General features: G+C 63.5%; 1 protein-coding gene across 2 annotated transcripts in view; it reads right to left on the minus strand.

Moving 5' to 3' along the window:
* Positions 1-4,859: 4,859 nt before the first annotated feature.
* Positions 4,860-19,058, minus strand: part of LOC102444310 (unconventional myosin-Vb-like) — a 61,281-nt gene continuing 47,082 nt past the window's right edge. For both annotated transcript variants that reach the window (XM_075903261.2, XM_075903259.2), the window contains 14 exons: positions 18,602-18,747; positions 18,025-18,141; positions 17,140-17,379; positions 16,917-17,029; positions 15,557-15,743; positions 15,105-15,198; positions 14,124-14,273; positions 11,584-11,735; positions 9,968-10,057; positions 7,733-7,883; positions 7,017-7,287; positions 6,277-6,451; positions 5,824-5,904; positions 4,860-5,670 (listed from right to left, as the gene is read on the minus strand). In XM_075903261.2, the coding sequence (XP_075759376.2) occupies positions 5,512-5,670; positions 5,824-5,904; positions 6,277-6,451; positions 7,017-7,287; positions 7,733-7,883; positions 9,968-10,057; positions 11,584-11,735; positions 14,124-14,273; positions 15,105-15,198; positions 15,557-15,743; positions 16,917-17,029; positions 17,140-17,379; positions 18,025-18,141; positions 18,602-18,747 (2,126 nt within the window). In that variant the 3' untranslated portion in view covers positions 4,860-5,511. The remainder of the gene's footprint in view (positions 5,671-5,823; positions 5,905-6,276; positions 6,452-7,016; positions 7,288-7,732; positions 7,884-9,967; positions 10,058-11,583; positions 11,736-14,123; positions 14,274-15,104; positions 15,199-15,556; positions 15,744-16,916; positions 17,030-17,139; positions 17,380-18,024; positions 18,142-18,601; positions 18,748-19,058) is intronic.

The following is a 19,058-nucleotide window of genomic DNA, read 5'->3' on the forward strand; positions in this document are numbered from 1 at the left end:
TCCCCAGTGCAGGGAAGAATTCAACATAGTTCAAAGTACCACAGCCCTAGTCGGGAGACTGCCATCGACTTTGAGAGTGATGCATTGTGGGTAGCTGTCCCACAGCACCCAGACTGCTTTGTGTTCTGGATTATGCTCCCAGTGCATGCTGGGACCAAAGCTGTGCAGCGGAGGGTAGCTATGGGTTCATGTCGTCATGTGCTCATCTGCTCCCTGCTCGAGATGAACAGGAGCCAGTCTCTCTCCCCCGCTTCGGCCCTGGGTGCCTGCGCAGAGGCCCTAGCAATGGCAGCAGGGATCCACGTCCAACCAGGGTGATGGTGCAGTCTGCCTCGCTGTGGCTAGTGGCACAGTATTCCCAAAGTGCCATGTGGAGCAGGCAGCTCCTGTCCCGGGTTCCCATGCCCCCGCTGAGCGAAATGGAGCAGCAGCCAGTCTCTGCACCCATGAACACAGGCACACGTCAGTTCTGGTGCTGGGAGACCAGACCAGCGGGGTGGGACCGCACCGTGCCGTGGCTACAGGCCCATGAGCAGCAGCTGCAAAGGCCCCTTCCATGGAACTTCACAAACGGCTTTCCCCCACCCCAAAGCGCGCCAATACCAGCATGAGGCGGGCTTGGACCACAGCGAAGTGCGTGGCAGTCGCCTGTGGAAGCCTGCGCCACAAGTCGACTGGTAGGGACCCACATCTACACATGGCTGAATTTCAGAATAAACCCCTAATTCCTCCTACAATGAGGTGGGACGGACCCGGCTGGGTCTGGGCTCAGGCCCTGCTGAGGGCATCCGCTCAGAAGCAGGGCTGCTAACAGCCCTAGACTGGAGACCTTTCCCCAAACAGGTCACAAGCCAGTCACACCGAGCGCTTCAGCTGCCAAGCTGACCAGCAGGAAGCCTCACACACAAAAGCCCTCGGACACCCCAGCTCTCCCTGTGCCACAATCAGCCCCGGGCCTACACACAGGTGAGGGGTTCTAGAACCCGATCTCACCTACCCCAAACAGGTTCTCCCGGTCCCAAAGAACCAGCCACAGATCCCCAGTCAATTTACACTTTAGATCTTACCCACAAGAGCATGCTGGGCAAATTCTCTAGAATCTAAAGGTTTATTAATAAAAGAAAGAAAAGGTTGAGAGTTAGGCTGTTAAGGAGAACACATGGCATGCACCAACCACCAAGTTCTTGATGGAGGCTTTTAGCAGAGATGTTACAAATTGCTATCTAAAAAAAAAATCTCTGGTGTACATCCTAACGTGAGGACGGGTCAGCAATCCTTCCCGGCTCTGTCCCTCGCAAGGCTGCATATGGGATCAGCAGCAGAATTGAAAACAAGACGGAGTCCGCTTCCACGGCATTTTATATCCATTCTTGGCATCGCCCTAGCCAGAGCGGGTCACATGGTCAAGTGACCGGTCTGTTTCACATGCTGGCAGCCATTATGCCCGGATTGGTTGTGTGTTTCCAGCCACATCCCTGAGGTGTGAATGGGCCACTGTCCTTAGAGTCATTGACTGAACAATCCTTCACAACAGGCAGCCCAGGCCCATTGCTCCATGTCAGGCAGAGAACATTCCCAGCACCAGCAGAGTCCATTCTCAGAACTCCACGTACAAACATCACACAAGTGCATGAGTAGCCCGCCTAGAATCAGTAGAACATGAGCTTTCATTTGACCCTCACATGGCCCCCTTTGTATAGGCTTTGAGGCAAATATCCCCCCCCCTCCAGTGATCTGGCTGCTCCCCTTAAAATCCAGTAATGTGACATGAGGTTTAGAGGGGTCTTTCGCAATAGGGGTTATTTTGAAATTTGGCTGCATGTAAAGGTGGGGAAATACCAGAAGAGCATCTTCCGAAAACACCCGGAGGAAGGATGCAAATGCACAGCGCTATGGGCACGCTCCCAAAATAAAAAGCGAGTGTCGACTTACCCTTGGGAATCCTTAGGAATCAGCCTGGAGTGGGGACGCCTACAGTGGGGGGTGGTATACACGTGGCCAAGGCACTCAGAACCTTTTGTGAGGGAGGGCTGGGTCTCTGGGAACCATGGCTACCATCGTGGGGGGCTTGACTGTAGTGGGGCTCCCTAATTGCAGTGGGGTGAGACTACACCCCCATTTTGGCCCCCACTGACCTTGCCACGGAGCACATAAGCCACAAGGGGGGTACTTCTGTGGGGCGGCAGGCGCTGGTGGATCGCAAGGGCCGACGTGGAGCGTGGGATGGCCAGGCAAGGTACACGCCTGCCTCTCCCGGAGAATCAGAAGGGGAGGTGGAAGTGCCAGTAGCGATCCCTGGCCACCCAGCCCACCCCTTGCTCCCGTGGCTCATGAAGCTGCACAGGGCAGCCTCGCCCCTAGGAAGGAGAACGCGCAGTGGGTGGCTGAATGGGGCATTTAAAGGGAAGGTTCAGGAGACTCCCACCTAGGTTGGGCCGCAGCGTAGGACACCTCCCCTCGCTGACAGCCGCCTGGTGTGTGCACCCGAAGCCTTGCAAGGGGAGGGGAACTGACTGAGCAGCTGGAGGGGGCGGTGGCAGAGCACCTGGCCAGGGGGGTAAGGAGGGCAGAGCAGGGGGCAGCGCAAAGCAGAGGCTTGAAAGAAAGTTGCACGAATGGCCAGTTTTGAGACTCAGCGGGGGGCCCTGCATGCACTGGGCTTGCCTGCCCCCCCCCCCCCCCACACACACACACAAGTCCATGATGGGAAGCCGCAGGGGAGGGTGCTCAGGCATGAGAACAGCCTTTTCCCACCCAGCAGCCTGGAGGAGTGCGGCTACCTTGAGGTCTTCACCACCCCAGCGGGGGTGGGGGCTATGGAACTGGGGGAGGGAGGTTCGGGGGGGGGGGGTTCTCTATGCTCCCCACCAGGTGCACTCAGGGCCAAGAGTCTCTTGCTGCCTCACTTGCCCTTCCCTGCAGGCGTTCCTCCCCTCCCCTCCCCTCCCCTCCCCTTGCTCCTTCCACATCTAGGCCCTCGCCCAGTTGTGTCTGCACCAGGCGGGCAGCTGGCAGCCGGGGGAGCACGCAGGGAGCCGGCTGCTGTGCCCGCTGTAAGGGAGCGTTCCGAGAGCACATTCCAGGAGAGGCAGCGTTTAAAGCGCTCCCTGATCTCACGGGCAGGGAGATGCGTGTTCTGTGCAAGGCCAGTTTTGCTGCACACTGGCTGCTTTGAAGCAGGAACAGTTCAAGGGAGCTGCTGGACTCCTGGGATTCAGAGGCAGGCATGGGAAGGGAACTGCTGGGGTCAGGTAGGCGGAGGGTCTGGTCACGGCAGGGCAGCTTCCCTCCTGTCCGGTACATGCAGCTTTCCGGGAGATTCCTGCAGGATGAGGAAGTAGCGTTCTGCGGCTGGAGGGGGGGGAAGACACATGGGCCAGTCCTGGTGGGGGGCAGCCAGAGGCTAGCAGCAGAGGCAGCAGCTACCAGCTTTTCCTTCTCCAGCCGGGTTGCCGTGCGAGATCCGTCCTCTCTGAATCACACAAATAGGAAGGGAGAGGACAGAAACGGCGACCAGAAACCTGGGCCTTGTGCTGCAGTGACACCCGACCCTCGCTGCTGGCTTGGCCTGGGAAGGGTCCTGCCTGCACGAGGAGGGTTACTCCATCCGGAGGCAGGAGTACCCAGTGGACTTCAGCTGCCCTTAAGGTCAGCGACAGGCGTGGGAGTGTGGACACAGCTTAGGGGAAAACCACCCCAACTTCTGAACTCCTAGTGTGGCCCAGGCTACGGCGAGAGGCGTTAGAACTGCTCCATCAGCGGCTACTTGCCAGGCTGGGCGGGGACAGTGGCACTAGCCTGTCAAGCTGGGAACGGGCGACGCGCTGGATCACTTAGAACCACAGAGCTGGAAGAGAAGGTCAAGTCCAGCCCCCTGCTCTAGGCAGGACCAATCCCAACTAAATCAACCCGGCCAGGGCTGTGTCAAGCCGAGACTTAAACCCCTCTAGGGATGGAGACTCCACTACTCCCCTAGGGAACCCAGCCCAGCGCTTCCCCCCCTCCTAGAGAAATAGTTTTTCCTAATATCCAACCTCGACCTCTCCCACCACAACTTGAGCCCATTGCTCCTTGTTCTGCCATCTGCCACCACTGAGAACAGCCTCTCTCCATCCTCTTTGGAACCTCCCTTCAGGAAGCTGAAGGCTGCTCTCAAATCCCCCCTCACTCTGCTCTTGATGGGGCCTGTTCTGAGGCCCCTAGCAACAGCTCCCGAGCTCACTTGGACCTTGGGTCTCACCCTGGCCAGCCGATCTTACGAACCTCGAGTCCCTGCACAGCTGTTTGCACGAGGGAGAGGATGCCCCTCGCACGTGCACCAGGGAGTTGTGGTGCTGCCCTTCTGGGGCTGGTGCTCCGAGAACAGCTGCCGGAGAGCCCAACACGTGACCCCGGCCCCAAGGCCTGGCTGCTCCCCACACGAAGGCCTCTGAGCAGTAGAGGCTGGAACATCCCCTCCCCCAGCAAGTCTAAGCCCGGACCCAGCATCACCAGCAGAGCTGGGCAGGGGGTTTGGGGTAGTTTTCCTGACGGGACTGAACTGACCCAGACCCCAGCCTAGGGGTCGGACCCACATGCTACCCCTGGGGGCTTTTGCACAAGGACCTGACCACCCAGTGAAGGACACAGCCTGTGGCCTGCTGGAGATGGGCCTGGGAGGAGCTCGGGGGGGGGGGGGGCGTATCTGCAGCCCCTAGCAAGCCCCCCCCTCCTCTCTAGTCACCCCAGCCTGGCAGGAGCCACCTTCCCTTCAGCACCACAGAGCTCCCAGTACGAGTCCCAGCTGGCAGCCTCTGCCCCCCGCCCCCCCATCCCACAGGCTCTGGGATCAGCCGCCTGCAGCAAGCAGAGACCCAGGGTGTAGCTTAGACAACTTTTATTTCATTCAAAATTTTAAAACATTTCACCAAACATGAGCCCCCCCCCCCCAGCTGCTGGGCAGGCAGCCCCAAGGCCTGGCTTCTGCCCCCACCCTAGCAACCGAGGCGGCAGGGAGTCCACACCCCCAGGAGACATCCATGGAGACCCAGTGGGCAAGGGCCAAGAGCAGCTGCCTGCAGCCAGGGGGCGAGCAGAGCCCCCACCCCTGGCTCCCCCCAGTAGTGCCTAGGCAGGGTGCCCCCACTGAACCTGCTCCCAGTGCTCAGACGTGGCCTTCTGTGGCAAGCCCAACCCCTCCCCCCCCCCATTCCTGCCCCCTCCGGGCCAGCGAGGACGGCAGGTTCCAGGGAGCTGGGTCGGTCAGTGAAGCCGGCGGGTGCAGACCCGGGCGGCCCGGAGGAGGCCGCGTGGTGCAGGCGGCAGAGGAAATCCCTGCAGTTTAAAGACTCAAGAGCGCCGTTTGCGGGGCGCACTGGAGCCAGCCCTGTGGGGTGCAGCCTCGGTCCCAAGCTCCGACCTCTCAGCCCAAGGGCATCTCTCTGCCCCGCCCCGGACGCTGCAGCCTGTACCCCGCCGGGCTGCTAGACGCATCGTCCTGAGCCCCTGCCTGGGGCATCCTCGCGGCGCAGCTCAGGTCCGGGTGAGGAACGCCAGGTCCATGCTGTCGGGGATGCGGATCTCGTCCAGCTGCACCGGCGAGCAGGAGAAGGGCAGGTGCACGGGGAAGAGGTGAGCCGTGTCCACCAGCAGCTGGCAGGGGCCAGCGGGGCACCGGGCAGCCAGTCGGCTCTGGGCAGAGACACAATCAATCCAGTCTCCAGCAACACCCCCCAGCCTGCACCCAGCCGTCTCCTGCCCCTGCCGGCAACGTGGCAGCCTGGGGGAGACAGGAGTGGGGCACAGACACCCCCCTCCCCAAGCCAGTAACCCAGGGTCACGTACCTCTACGCTGCTTATGAAGCTGGGGCTGACGCGCTCCTCCAGCCCCACGGCCGGGGTGTAGGCTCGCAGGAGCTTCATGATCTGCAAGCAGGGATCACAGGCAGGCGGGAAGCCACGCTGGGAATTCAGCCTGTCCACCCGCCCTGCCACGTGCTCTCCCCATCCAAGTCGCCAACCCAGCAAGAACTGAGCCGAGACCTCAGGGCCCCTCTGGTCCCCGGGCCAGGGGCTGCAGGGAGCACAGCAGGGACCCTGTGAGCAGGAGCCCCTGGCAGTAGCTGGGAACCTCCAGCCTGATACCAGCTCCCAGAGCCAGTCCCCGTGGCAGCCTGAGCACACCCCCCCCCCCCGAGATACAGACACTGACCCCCTTGGGGAGCACCCACCCCTTGCAAGGGGGCAGAGACCCTCAGCCACGCTCCCTGCCCCGCAGCTCCTGGAGCCGCTGGCTACCTGCAGCCGGGACAGCGCCGTGCACAGGGAGCAGACAGCCTCGGCATCGTCCTCCGTCGCCTTCTTCACCTGCAGCAGCTGGGCGGCCTGGATGAGGGGCTGCAGCGTCTCCAGGGCCCCGCTGTGCTGGAGCCCCCGGGCCCGCAGCCACTCCTCCAGCTGGCTCACGTTGTACCTGCAACAGCCAGGAGACGCTGCTGCTGCGCCCCGGCCCCCCTCACGGCCAGAGTTCAGTCCCCACCCAGTGCCACGCTGGAGCGTCACCAGGCCCGGCTCTCCAGCCGCCTGCTCGGCCGGACACAGGCCAAGAGCCCAGCAGCTCCAATCCCAGCCAGCGGGGCTGGAGGAAGTATGGCCCAGTGGGTAGGGCACCAGCCTGGGACACAGGCAGGACCGGACCCCAGGTGCCAGAGCAAACTGCTCCAGGCATCAATCCCCCCCGGCCCCAGAAAACCACTGTCCCAGGAGATCCAGAGTAGCTGGCCATGGCGGCACCGGAGCCTGGGAATTCTCCTTTCCCTCCCGCCCCCTTGCCAAGCCGGCACGTGGCTCCAGCGAGGAAGCAGAGGCTGCCACCACCTGGGCCCAGCCCCATGCTCCGGGGCAGGCCCAGGTTGGGGGTACAGCCGGCAGAGCGGCTGTCGCTGGGGTGGAGGTTCCAGGAGGAGACAGGCGGGCACTTGGCCAAGGCCGGCTGGGCAGCCCTGAGCCCCACTGGAGGCGGGAGGGGCCGGACTGACCTGAGCTGGACCCCTCGGCTCCAGGAGCAGGCATCCCGCCTCAGCAGCAGGTAGTTGAGGGCCACGCCGCTGACGGTGAAGAGGAGCTGCCGGAAGGCCTGGCTCACCACCGCTGGCTCCAGCTGGTGCTGCCTCAGCGCCTCGTGGACGGAGCCGAGCTGCTGCAGCAGCGAGTCCAGCGTGTAGGCCGGGGCGGCCGCCTGCTTGCGGTTGCCGGGGGGCCTGGCCGACGACAAGCCCTGGATGGTCTCGCTCTCCAGCATGGCGGCGACTGAGGGGGAGACAGCAGCTCCGGGGTCCGTGCCCAGCAGGGTGGAAATCCCAGGGGCCCAACCCGCAGCCGCTGGCCCTGCGCCTCGGCCCCCAGGCCCTGCCCTGCGCCCACAGCTCGCCTGCTGCACCCCGCCAGCCTGATCCCTCCCTCATCACTGCTCAGAGCCACTGACCGCCCGGGCCAGCCTCACCTGAGCACAGCTGCCCAGCCAGGCGGCTCAGGTGGTTGGCAGAGCAGAGTAGGGTCCCCCCCCGCCCCCATCCAGCCCTGCCTCAAATCCCTCCCGCATCCCCCACAAGAGCTAAGGCAGCTCCCTTCCCTGCCCACCCTCAATAGCCAGGCAACGGGGGCCCAGGACCACTGCCCTCGAGGTGCCAGGCCTCCCCAGCCCCCCCAATTCAAGCGCTGGCTGGAGTCACAGGGCGCCCCCGGCCCGCCCTACCAATCACGGGCTTCAGTCTCTTCTGGGCGGCGCGGACCAGCTGCTGGTAGATGTGGATGGCCAGGTCGCCCAGGCTCTGGCAGTGGCTGGCGAGGTCGAAGTGCCGCAGGCAGTGCTGGTTCTGCTTGGGGGTGTTGGCCAGCCGGTAGCTCTGCCGAGAGCAGAGCCAGCTCTAGACTGCGGCGCCGGAGCGGGGCACAGCCGCTTGCTGGGCTCCAGAGAGCTGGGCAACAGCCAAGCACAAGGACCCACCCACCCAGGGCCGCATCATCCCTCTGGATCCCCCCCCATGGGGCAGGGACTCCAGCACCACTCCCCTGCACCCCAAGGCAGGCCGAGGACAGAACCCAGCAGTGCCTGGCACCACCATGGGCCCCCGGCACAGACGGGCCAGTCCCTGGTCAACCAGGCCTCCTACTCAGCCTAGTGTGCAGAGCCCCCCGAGGCTGCTGGGCCCAAGTGCTTCCATGAGGGGCCTGGCTGGGTTCAGCCCCCGGCAGGCAGAGCCCCCCCCCCCCCCCAAGCTGCCTGGCTTGAGGGCTGGGTTGCAGTTTGTCAGAGAATCAGACTCGCGGGGCTAGAAGGGGCTGAGAGGGGTCAGGCTGCAGCCCCCTGCGCCAGGGCAGGACCAAGCCAAGGCCTCTGCCCAGCCCCGTCCTCCAACAGCGAATGGGCTCCCACTGCCTGGCAGGGAGCCGGAGCCCCGCGCGTCAGGAGCCTCTCCAGCACCCCAGGCTGCAGAGCAAGCCCAGGAATTCCTGTCCCTGCAGGCGGGCTGCTGAGCTCATCCCCGCCTGAGGGGCCCTGGCCCTCCAGGGATTTGCAGGCCAATCTGCATGTTCAAGCCCCAGGTCTCAGGGCCATGCCCAGCTGGTCCTTGGGCCTCAGGCTCTGCACATGGTCTCATTCCGGTTGCTCTCCCCTGTAGCCTGTGGGGCTAACCTGCTCGCTTGCCTAGGGCTACGAACCTTCACGATTATTTCCTCACGGTTCGGATTAGAATCGGCTACAGCAGGTTTGTGTTAGGTCGGCTGGCTGCAAGGCAAGGCCTGCTGAGCTAAGGTAGAGCGAGCAGACCTAAGCCTGGGACCTGTTACACAGATGGCAGAGCCAGGGTGCGTCTATGCAGGGCCTTTTGGCTAGATAAGCAGCCTTCAATGGCCAGGGGGCTTCCACGAGCCTCGTCAGAGCTGACAGGCAAACGTTACATGGAACCCTGAAATAACCAGGTGAGACCCGACCGAACAGCCGGGTAGGCCAGGAATAGCAATGCACGGAAGGGCCATGGTCGTGAACTGCCTTAGGAGGGACCGGCCGATAGCTAAGACACGTCACCAGTAGCAAGGGGAAGCAATGCAGAGGAGAAAAGGAAACGTCCCCTACTGAAGATGCCTCCAACAGGCTCGTATTACACAAGCGGCACCCCTGGCTAGGGGCGGCAGGAAGAGGGGGTGTCTTTGGCCCAGGGTCAGGCAGCTCCCAAAGGACCTGTCAGCCCCCCAAGTGGTAGCTGGAGAGTCACAAGTAACCCACTAAATAGTCACTCCCGAGATCAGGCAGCACCCCCTCCAGCGGAGCGCCCAGAACTAGAGGCCTCCCCAGTGACACAGACATGGGCAGTGACTGCCTGTGCCCGACATGTAACACTCCTGTCCAGAGACCCCAGAATCTCCGCTTTTGGCTTTGGCTCTGCACTGCCAACTTGTTCCATGCCCCCTTCGGCACGGCCTGGGCCCGGCCAACTCTCCCCCGGCTGGGCCTCTGGCTTTCCGGTCCCACGGCAGCGCTCCGCACTTAGCCAATGTCGGCTTGCTGATTTCACGCCACTTCTCCAAGTTGCCACCCACTACGGAGCCAGGACACGAGTGCCGTGTAAGCCACAGGCGTCCTGTCCGGGGAGCCGGACCCAGCCTCAGGCAGCCAGAGGCCAAGGGAGAGAACAGCCAGAGGCCAATGGCCACTGCACAAGGAGTGGGTGGAGACGCCTTCGGCGCGAGCCAGCACTAAAACAGACTCCGAGCCACCCAGATTTCAGAAGGAAGTGGGGAGGGAAGGAGCCTACTGAAGGAAAACAGCCCCCCATGGAACCAACTCCAGCTCCCCAGGGTACCGGCCACATGCTGCCTGTGCCTCAGCCGTGATGTATTCAGCAGCCTCCCCAGGGACACTGGAGGGAGGCCAGGCTAGGCCAGCCCCAGCTGGGGGCTCCGCGGGGGGCAGACCCCGTGCCCTCACCTGGTCCCAGCCGTACTGCCGCAGGCAGTTGATAAGACAGCAGGTGTTGGCGAGCCAGAGCGTCACCACGTCGACGTCCTCGCTGTGCTTCTGCGGCAGGCGACAAAACAAACCCTCAGCACAGGAGGACACGGCGCAGATGCTGGTGGCAAGTGGCCATGTTGGGCCCCAACCCCTCCCTTTGTGCCCCGGTAGACCTGGGGGGGGACACCAGGCTCCAGCGCTGTTCCCAGGCAACCCAGCCGGTACCAGTTCCTCCCCCCAGTCACAGGCCTGCTGCAGAGAGGCCCCGATTCACTGTCTGCAGCAGGCAGCCCTGGTCCCGCGCACAGAGCGCACGGCGGGAGGCTGTGGCAGCACTGGCTGTGCCAGGCCATGGTAGTGTCCCCGCCAGCTCTGCAGAGCGTCCCTCCCCAGCAGCCCCTCAAGCCTGGGAGGAGGAGTTCTGAGCATGCCCGGGAGGGAGAGAATGCCTCAACCCCATCAGGAACCCTCTAGCAGAGCAGGGAAGCCGAGGGACAGCTCAGAGGGACTCGCGGCCAGGGGTCCCCAAGGCCTCAGCCAAGCCCTAGCCTCGCCTTGCCGGCCTGCTCAGCTGGGATGAGACCAAGCTCCCCCCGGAAAGGCAGAGCCAGCCTGGGCCTCGTTGACCCAGCGCAGAGCCGCTGTGGTGAGGCAGCCGGGCCAGGCAAGGCCAGACTAAGAAGAGCTGCAGCCTGGGGCCCCAAGCTAAACGGGGGGCTGCAAAAAGTTGTGGGCCACTCCAGATGCACATTTGTGGGCCCCAGGCTGCAGCCACAGGCACAGGAAGTGGGATGTTGCAGCACCCCCAGGTTTTGCACCCAGCCCCGCCACCACTGCCACGCAACCCACCAGCCCCAGGACCCCGCTGCCGGCCCTGGGCTCTGCAGCTGCCCCCGCCTGGGGCAGTGTCGGCTGCCAACTCCCCCGGGCTGGACGCCATGGGCAGCAATGAATCCAGTCTGTCCGATCAACGTGGCAACCAGATCTCAACAGGTCTGGGGGGCAGCTCAGCGCCCCCCCCAAAGTGTTCCAGCCCCACTGGCTGCAGCCCCTCAAACCCGTGTCTCAGCCCTGTCTAGGGGGAGGCACAGAAGCAGCTTCTGATCTTATGCTTCCGTGCCCTGAAGGCTCCGCCCCCACAGCTCCCATTGGCCGCGAGTCCCAGCCAATGGGAGCTGTGGGGCAGGGCCTGCAGGTGAGCACAGGGCAGCACAGCCATCTGTCCCCTCTTCCCCAGGGCCTGTGCACAAGGGGAGCTGCCCCAGTCAAACATCCCACCCCTCTAATCTAGTGCCCTGAGCCCCTTCCTGTATCCCAAACCCCTCATCCCCAGCCCCACCCCCAGAAGGAGCCCTCACCCCTCCTGCACTCAGAACCTCCTATTGGGCCCACCCAGGAGCCTTGGGGAGCACTACATCCAGCAGCCCCAGACGAGTTTGTTTGGCCCTGGATTCAGGCTGACAAATGCCACCAGTGGGATGGTCCCTTGAGCTGCTGCTGCCTGCGATAGGGAACCAGCGTCTGAGGGCAGCCCCTCAGCGGCCCCGCTGCTCCCCAGAGGGACCATGCTCCCCCCACCCCGCTCCCTGTACCTTCACAGCCCTCTTGATGCCGCTGATGGCGGCGGCGAAGAGCGAGCGGATCCTGTGCTCGTCGCGGGTGGAGTCCGCGTGCCGGAGGCACATGAACAGGACGTAGGCTGGCAGCCCAGGCAGGGCGTCGGGATGGTGCTGCGGTTTGAAGTCTGCAGGGCAAGAGAGAACGAGCAAGTCTGTGATGGCCTGTGCCTGTGGGCAGCCCCACCCCTTCTGCTGAGACCCCCACCCCCCACCACGGAGAGGTGGGCATGTGGCCCCAGCTTCCCGGCCAGGAGCACCAGGGAGGGCAGCAAAACTCCATTCAACAGCAGGTGTCGTGGGGGTGGAGTGCGGGTGAGGCCAGGCTGCGTCTCCCCCTGCCTGTGCCCTAGTCAGGAGCCCAAAGGCCAGCCACAAGCGAGTCCTGGCCCACAGCAGCTGCTGACCTCGCAACAGGGCCTGCCCCGGAGCATCAGTTGTGGCCGGCAATGTGGCCCTGCACTCAGCGCCAATTTCAGATCCCAACAGATGTCAGCTGTACACCCCCCATCAGAGCAGCCAGGCTGGGTCCTGTCTGCCCAGTGCCAGGTGTCCCTCGGCCTTCCAGCCAGACCAGGGATCTCAGAGCAGGATGTTACAGGGCAAGCAGCTGACTCATTGAAGTGTCACGTTCTGCACTGACGATTCGATTAGTCGACAGAGCGCCGCCGCCTCCGCAGTGTAGCGACAGCCCTAGGGCTCTTACTACCCTTCAAAGGCAAAAGCGCCGTGTGGAGCCCGGGGTCAGCTGGGGACTCCCCCACTGACCCTGGGCTCTGTGAGGTGCTGGTGCTTTGAAACACTGTATGGAGCCTGGGAACAGCCCAGCTGACCCTGGGGCGCACGTGGCGTTTCAAAGCAGCAGTACCGTGTGGAGCCCAGGGTCTGGCCCCCAAGCTCTACACAGCGCTGCTGCTTTGATGTACCTCCTCTTCCCCCACTTGCTGCCTCTTTCTGATAGAGGCGGGGGGGGGGGGGGGGAGACTAGTTGACTAGCCAGTCTACCATCCAAAAAGCATTTGCTTAGCAGCTCGACTAGTCCTTCCTATCCCTCTCAACAGGCCCCGTCTGTAGCATCCATCACCCCAGAGCAGCATTGCCCCCCGTCACCCTGCCTGTCATTAGCCCCTCTCCCTGCGTAGTCCCCTTGGTGGCTTCATTTGTCCCCTGCCCACGAGCTCAGCCACTTCCCCTCCTGCCAGCTTGGGTGCAGCCGGCGAGCGCAGGGAACAGTCTGGTTAGCGTTCAGGGAGGAAGCCTCCAGCAGCCACCGGTCCCCCTCCGGCTGAGGGGCAGCCTATGCTGCAGGGTGGGGTGGGCCCACGCCAAGTGTGGGGGTGGCTGGCAGGACTGACACTTCATGCCCAAGTCACTAGCCTCACTGGAGCCTCCCCCCCACATCCTGGCTGCTGCATCAGAATGGCCCAGCAGCCCCTTCCAGCAGCTGCTGGGCCCCTTTCCTGCAGGGAGGGGCCTGGCCTGGCCCAGGGCTGATCAGGTTGCAGTGAGGAGTCTGGGCTGCAGCCCGAGGGGATTTCAGTCGAGCGCGGTCGCTGCAGAGCGGACGTGCTGCCCTGGCCTCTGACACGGCCCGGCCCCGGGCAGGCTGCAGCGGTTTCATCCGCCCCAAGGACACCGGCCCCGAATTAGCGGACAAAGTCCCCAGCTCTTTGCAAAGGGCCTGAGCCACTAACAGCTCCGTCACCCCCTCCCCGGCCCCAACTAAAGGGGGAAACTGGACAAGACAAAGCCAATCTCTGGTCACAGGCTGGCTCCAAACCAGCACCCTTGTCCCCCCCCCCCCCAGTCCTGGCTGGACCCCACTAGCCACGCTGTGTCCTGCCCCGTGCTCCTGCACTGCCCCACAGGCGGCAAAGGGACAGTCTTTACTCCCTGCATAGCCGGATGCCTCTGCCCCAGAGCATCCCAACCTCGCTGCTGCTTTGAACGAGGCTAGGCAGGCCCGGCAGTGCTGGAAAGGAGCCACATGGGAGGGTGACGCAAGAGGAGCTAGGGAAGTTCACAGGGGCCATTGGGAACGGCCCATTCCCAGCTGGGGACACCTGCCCAGGGAGCCATCCCGACATGTGTCCCCATTGAGCCATTTTGCAACTCGCTGGCTTCCCAGCTCCAGAGCCAGCATCTCCCTCCTAGTGCGGATTCTCCAGGCTCCCCGCCCCGCATCCTGCCCAGCGAGCCATCTTTCACCCCCCTCCCAAGGAGCGTCTCTGCCCCTGGAGCCCGTGGCACCTCTCCACTTGGCTGCGGCAGGTGCTGCACGACGGATGCCTTTGCGCCTGCTGCTCTGCATTGCGCTAGCCTCTTGCCGCTGCTCTAGCGCTGACAGGTCTGGCCTGCTAGGGGCAAGCCACTGGGGGTAGCAGAGGCCTGGCCCCTCCCACCCTGCAGGTCCTGGGGCTGCAGGTTCGAGCCCAGAGATGGCCCTGTCTGTACAGACAGGAGGGGGCCAGCACGGGCCAGGCCAGGCCAACCCCCCAGGGGGGTCCAGTCCCTACCTGTGATGATGGCCCTGATCAGGCGCCCCTCATCCTCGGCTTTGCAGCCCAGCATGCCCTCCAGAGCCCTGGCAGGCCGCAGGACACCAAGAGGCCTTTCCGCCTCTTCCGCCTTCACCTTGTGCTCCAGCCACATGGCCTCTCTGTTCGCTGCACCGGAGAGAAGAGCAAGAACATGAGACAAAGCACCCACGTGGGTCTGGGGCCTTGTAACCGACTCCCAGGTGGGGGAGGACCCCCATCCCTCCTCTGCCCATCTCTCCTGGGGAACACAGCCCAGGCAGAGAACAGGCTCAGCTGGAGAGGTGGAAGTGGTCCTGCTGAGCAAGCCACATGCCTGCCCAGGATGCTGCTAGGCAGCCCTGGCAAGCTAAGGGTTAATCTAACATTGGCTGCCCAACACCCAGCCAGCAACTTCTCGCCCTGTCTTTGGTCCCTAGAGCATCCCCCTCCCCCAGCTCTGGGGGTCAGCAGGTGCCCTAAGGGGCAGATCTACTTGCTGCTCCAAGCCCCCCCACTTCCCCAGTAGCCAAGTGAAGTGGCACTTGCAGATATGGAGAAGGGCTGCTGAGCTCCGCACGGGGCCGCCGGGCGCACAGCTCACCCCAGAGCCCGGAGCTTTACAGCCAGGCGGCGGTTGGCAGCTCTGCTGTTGGCAGAGGACAGCTGGCCCAGAATAGCTGCTTGAAGTGGCTTTTCTTGGCTCATTTCCGCTGCCTGCGGAGCAGCCATGCCCCCGGCGGGTATGGGGGAGGCATTGGTCCCTCCGTGGGCACAGCAGCCCATGTCCAGCCTGGCCGGCTCAGTGCCCGGCAGTACCACTCCAGGCACCGTGCCAGCCGAGCTAGCGCAAAGGCACATTCGCCAGCCCCCGGGGTGCCAAACTGCCACGTGCCGGCTGGGCAACATAAGGGCAGAGCCCTTTGAAGCCTGCCACGAAGGCAGCTGGTCTCCCAGCCTGGCCAGTCCCGAGGCACCTGCCTGTGAGATCCTGGATTTGCTTCATGGAGGCTTTCAGCTGCTTCCGGAGCTGCAGCATGCTCCTCTCCTGCCGCTCCAGCTGCTCCGCCAGGTCCTGGAGCACAGAGGAAGGGATAGGCCAGAGACTACAGCCCCAGCACCGCCTGCTACCGGGGGGTGGGGGCTCCTCACTTTGATACACCCTCCCAGCCGGCAGCAAGGCCTTGCAGCAGAGGGAGAGCAACTGGCCCTAATGCTGCCCTAGCTACTGGTGTCTCTAGGAGGCTCACGGCCTCTCCATGGAGCCAAGTCCCTGCACGAGGCAGCAGGCGTGGTGCACGCACCAGGGCGTTTACCCAGCACGTGCGGTGGCATGGAGCCTTCGCCTGGCCCCACAGCAAGCACCTAAGTGCCAGCCCAGCTGTGCCAGGCTCCCACCCCCCCCTTCGCCGGGTCTGGCTCCCGCCCCTCACCAGGTTCTCTCTCTTCAGCTGCACTAGCTGATGCAGGAGCCCGTCTTCCTCCTGATGCTGCTGCAGGTCCTGGATCAGGCTCTGCTGCTGCTGGCTCAGTTGCTTCAGGGAACGGATGTCCAGGCAGAGGCCTTCCAGCTCCTGCTCGTGCTGCTGCTGCTGCTCTTGCAGCTGGCTCTGGAGCAGCCTGCAAGAGAGAGGGCAATCACGCGGAGGTGCCAGCCACCGGCTCACCAGGCAGGAGGTGGGGGAGGTCTCTGCACCTCGAGGGGGAGACAGGTAAGTTATCCCCATTTTACAGTGAGGGAAACTGAGGCCGGGGTTGAAGCCGCTCAAGTCAAGGCAGACTTGACTCCACCTAGGGAGCAGACTGTCATAATAGGTGAACTTGGTGCCACGTCCAAACACGCGCACTAGTGGTGCACAAGACAGAGGCTGCTTTGCTCACGGATGGAAAGTCTTAGAGGGACACTGGTCATGAGTTTATCTAGCCCATTTTTCCAAGGGGGCTGGGGGCAGAGCCATGCCTGACTGTTGGGAGGCTCGGCTCCCCCCGCCGGATACCCGCTGCCCATGACTGAAAAGCTTCAGCCAAAGAGCTGGCTTTAGAAGTGCTGCGTGATGCCTTGTGGGCAGGGCTGGCCCACAACATTTTGGCACCTGAAGTGGGGAGCTCAAATGACGCCCCCCTGGCCCCTCACTTGGGCCAAAACTTTGAAAGGTCTCGATTCTCTGGGTCTAGTGGCCCCCCGGCACCTGAGACCGCTACCTCAGTTCGCCTCATGGTAAGGCCAGCCCTGCTCCTGGAACTTGTAGTCCAGCTTGGTAGCCTGGCCCATAAAGAGCCTGGGAGCTTGAAGCATGCAAACTACATCTCCCAAGATGCACCCTGCCCCCAACAGGGAGGCTGCAGTCCAGCACCAGAACCCAGCCTACCCAGAATGGGAGCAAGTAGCACTCAAGGCCCAATAGCCTTTCAAAAAGGAATTGTTTGGTTTCCCCCAAATGATTTTAACTCCCCCCCCCCCCGCCGCACATTGCAGCCAGCACTACCTTCAGCCAGTTGTGATGGTCTGGTGTCCCACAGCTGCCCCAGTCACACCTGGTGGGGGGCTGGTCAGCCGTAAGCCAGCAAGCGTGTGAACAGCTGGAATTGGTTGAGTCTCCCTCGGAGAGCTTTGAGCCCTGCACCTCGCTCAGCGCTAGCGCTGGCCAGTCACCCCAAGCGTCCCTGCAGCCTCAGACAGCTCCCTGGGGCGACCCGCTATGGCAAGGCGCGCCGGCAGGGCCGTTTTCAAGCCTTCTGCAAAACGCGGGTGCGCCAGACAGGGCAGGGGAAGCAGGTCTGTAACCGACTCACTTGTTGGAAACCTGGACAGCATCATAGGCATATTTCAAGTCCTCCTCCATCAGCGAGTCTGCCTCAATCATCTTCTCCGGGCTCTTGCTCAGCCCCAGGATCTCTGCAGCGTTCTGCTGGGGGAAGGAGATGACTGAGAACCCACCAGTCAGGCAGCAGGTCTGTGCTGAGCCCCTCCCTCACCCCCACCGCAGCGAGGGACACGAAGGAGGGCGAGTCTCACCCAGCGCTTGAAGAGCTCAAAGGGCTTCCTCTCATGAGCCAGCTGAGCCTTGGCCCTGCGCAGCTCCTCCCGGGTTCTGGCCAGGTCCTCGGTAACCGCGTTGAGCTGTCCCAGGAGGAGGAGATAGGCCTTCTCCAAGGGGTCCTGGCCATCCTCGTCAGTGATGGAGGAGCGGGGGCTGTCCGACATGGCCCTGCTTTTCCAGGGGCCTCTCTCCCGGTCCAGGGGCTGAGATGGGGACTGTGGAGAGGAGAATGAGGCTAGGGGCTCATTCGAGTACGGTCCCGGGGACGTCAGACTCGGGCTCGCCACCTACAAACGTTGTGGCCGTCGGCCAGAAGGCAGCATGGTACAGATCAGAGCAGGGAGCATGCCGGGGTTTATTCCTGGCTCTGCCGCCAGGCTGTGGGCTTGGCCAGCTCCCAGACCGGACGAGACGTTGGGTGGGAGGAGAGGAACTGCACAGGCCGTGCACGGAGCCCCTTGGAACAGGTGCTGGCCAAAGGCTGTTTGCAGGCACCTTCCCGGCTGAAACAAGAGCAGCAGCACAGCCCATCCTGGCAGAGGGGCCTTGTTATTCCCGTTCCCCCCCTCCCCCCGCGCCTTTGGCACTGCATGCTGCCACCGCAGGGCATTCTTGGGGTGCTGGTCTGACTGCAGGGCAAGGGAGGCTGCTGGGGGAGGTGGGACTAGAGATGGGTAGTGGGCGGAACAGCTGGTCCCGGGAAGCAGGGCCGTTCTGAAGGGGCACCGGACACAGCTCCAGCACGCTCCCTGTCTGTGCTCAGCCCAGCTCGCTCCGGAGCCCACGTGCTCCGCTTCCCACCCAGCGCAGGAGCACAGCCATGCCCCGCGCCAGGTGGCTAGTGCGACGCAGCGGCTCACTTCGCTCTGCTGGTCTGTATCCTCCCAGGACGGCGCCGTGGACAGAGAAGACGGGTAGCTGCCTTTGGAGTCCAGGATGCTGTCAGAGGAAGGGGACCTGCGGAGGCTGGGGGTTCGCTGGAGTGGGGGCAAAAGGAACAAGGATGCATTATACAGCAGCTGAAGGTCCAGTGGGATCAGCATACCGTGCGGGGACTAGGTGGGCAGGGGAGACGGCTCAGAGCTCACAGCCTTATCTTGGCAGTGGGAACGGGGAGGGACAGTTCCCTCTGAGCTCTGGGACAGCAAGGGGAGGGACATGGATGGTGCAGCCATGATGTTCACATAGGGCTGGGACTTTTCCAGAGCGCTGATGGAGTCTGGTTTCTTCAAAACACCCCCGCCAGCATCAGGGCACGGCTCTGGCTACAGGGCACTTTGCCAGGCGGGTCCCAGCCCTGGGACCATGAGCACCCGCTGCTCCTTGCCCTCCTACGCCTGCTTCCACCCAGCTGGCCTCCTTGAGGACCCTTCGGCGGCCTGTCGCCCAGTCTGGCTCCCCAGGATGCCTGGGGTGGGCCCGGCCCCGCCGGCTCACCTTGTGGAACGCCACCTCGTCCTGCAGGTTCTCGCAGTGCTGCTCCAGGCGGGCGTACTCCGTCACCAGGCTCTGGTAGCGAGTCCTCTCCCCCTCCAGCTGGCCCAGCAGCTCCTGGCTCTCCGCCCTCACACAGCGCAGCTGCTCTGCAGGGGAGGAAGGAAGGAGGAGAGCAATGGCTGACTCCGTGGGGGGGGGGGGGGGGGTGATGCACCAGGGCTCTGCTCCCCCAGTGCCCTGCGGAGGAGCCCGCCCGGCTCAGGGCACAGACGTCAGAGGGCAGGAGGGTTGCTGGGAGCCCTAGCAGGGGAGGCCCGTGACCCCAGGGGTTCAGCTGCCAGCTCAGGCCAGGCTACACCGTTCCCCTGGTTGGGGGCTTGGGGACGGGGCCAATTTTGACCCCTGGGGTGAGGCTGGGCAAGGCCCCTCCCCCCCCTTCGGGGCCACAACAGGCTCT

The sequence above is a fragment of the Pelodiscus sinensis genome, chromosome 32, assembly GCF_052426305.1.
Source record: "Pelodiscus sinensis isolate ZL-2025 chromosome 32, ASM5242630v1, whole genome shotgun sequence".
Lineage (NCBI taxonomy): Eukaryota > Metazoa > Chordata > Testudines > Trionychidae > Pelodiscus > Pelodiscus sinensis.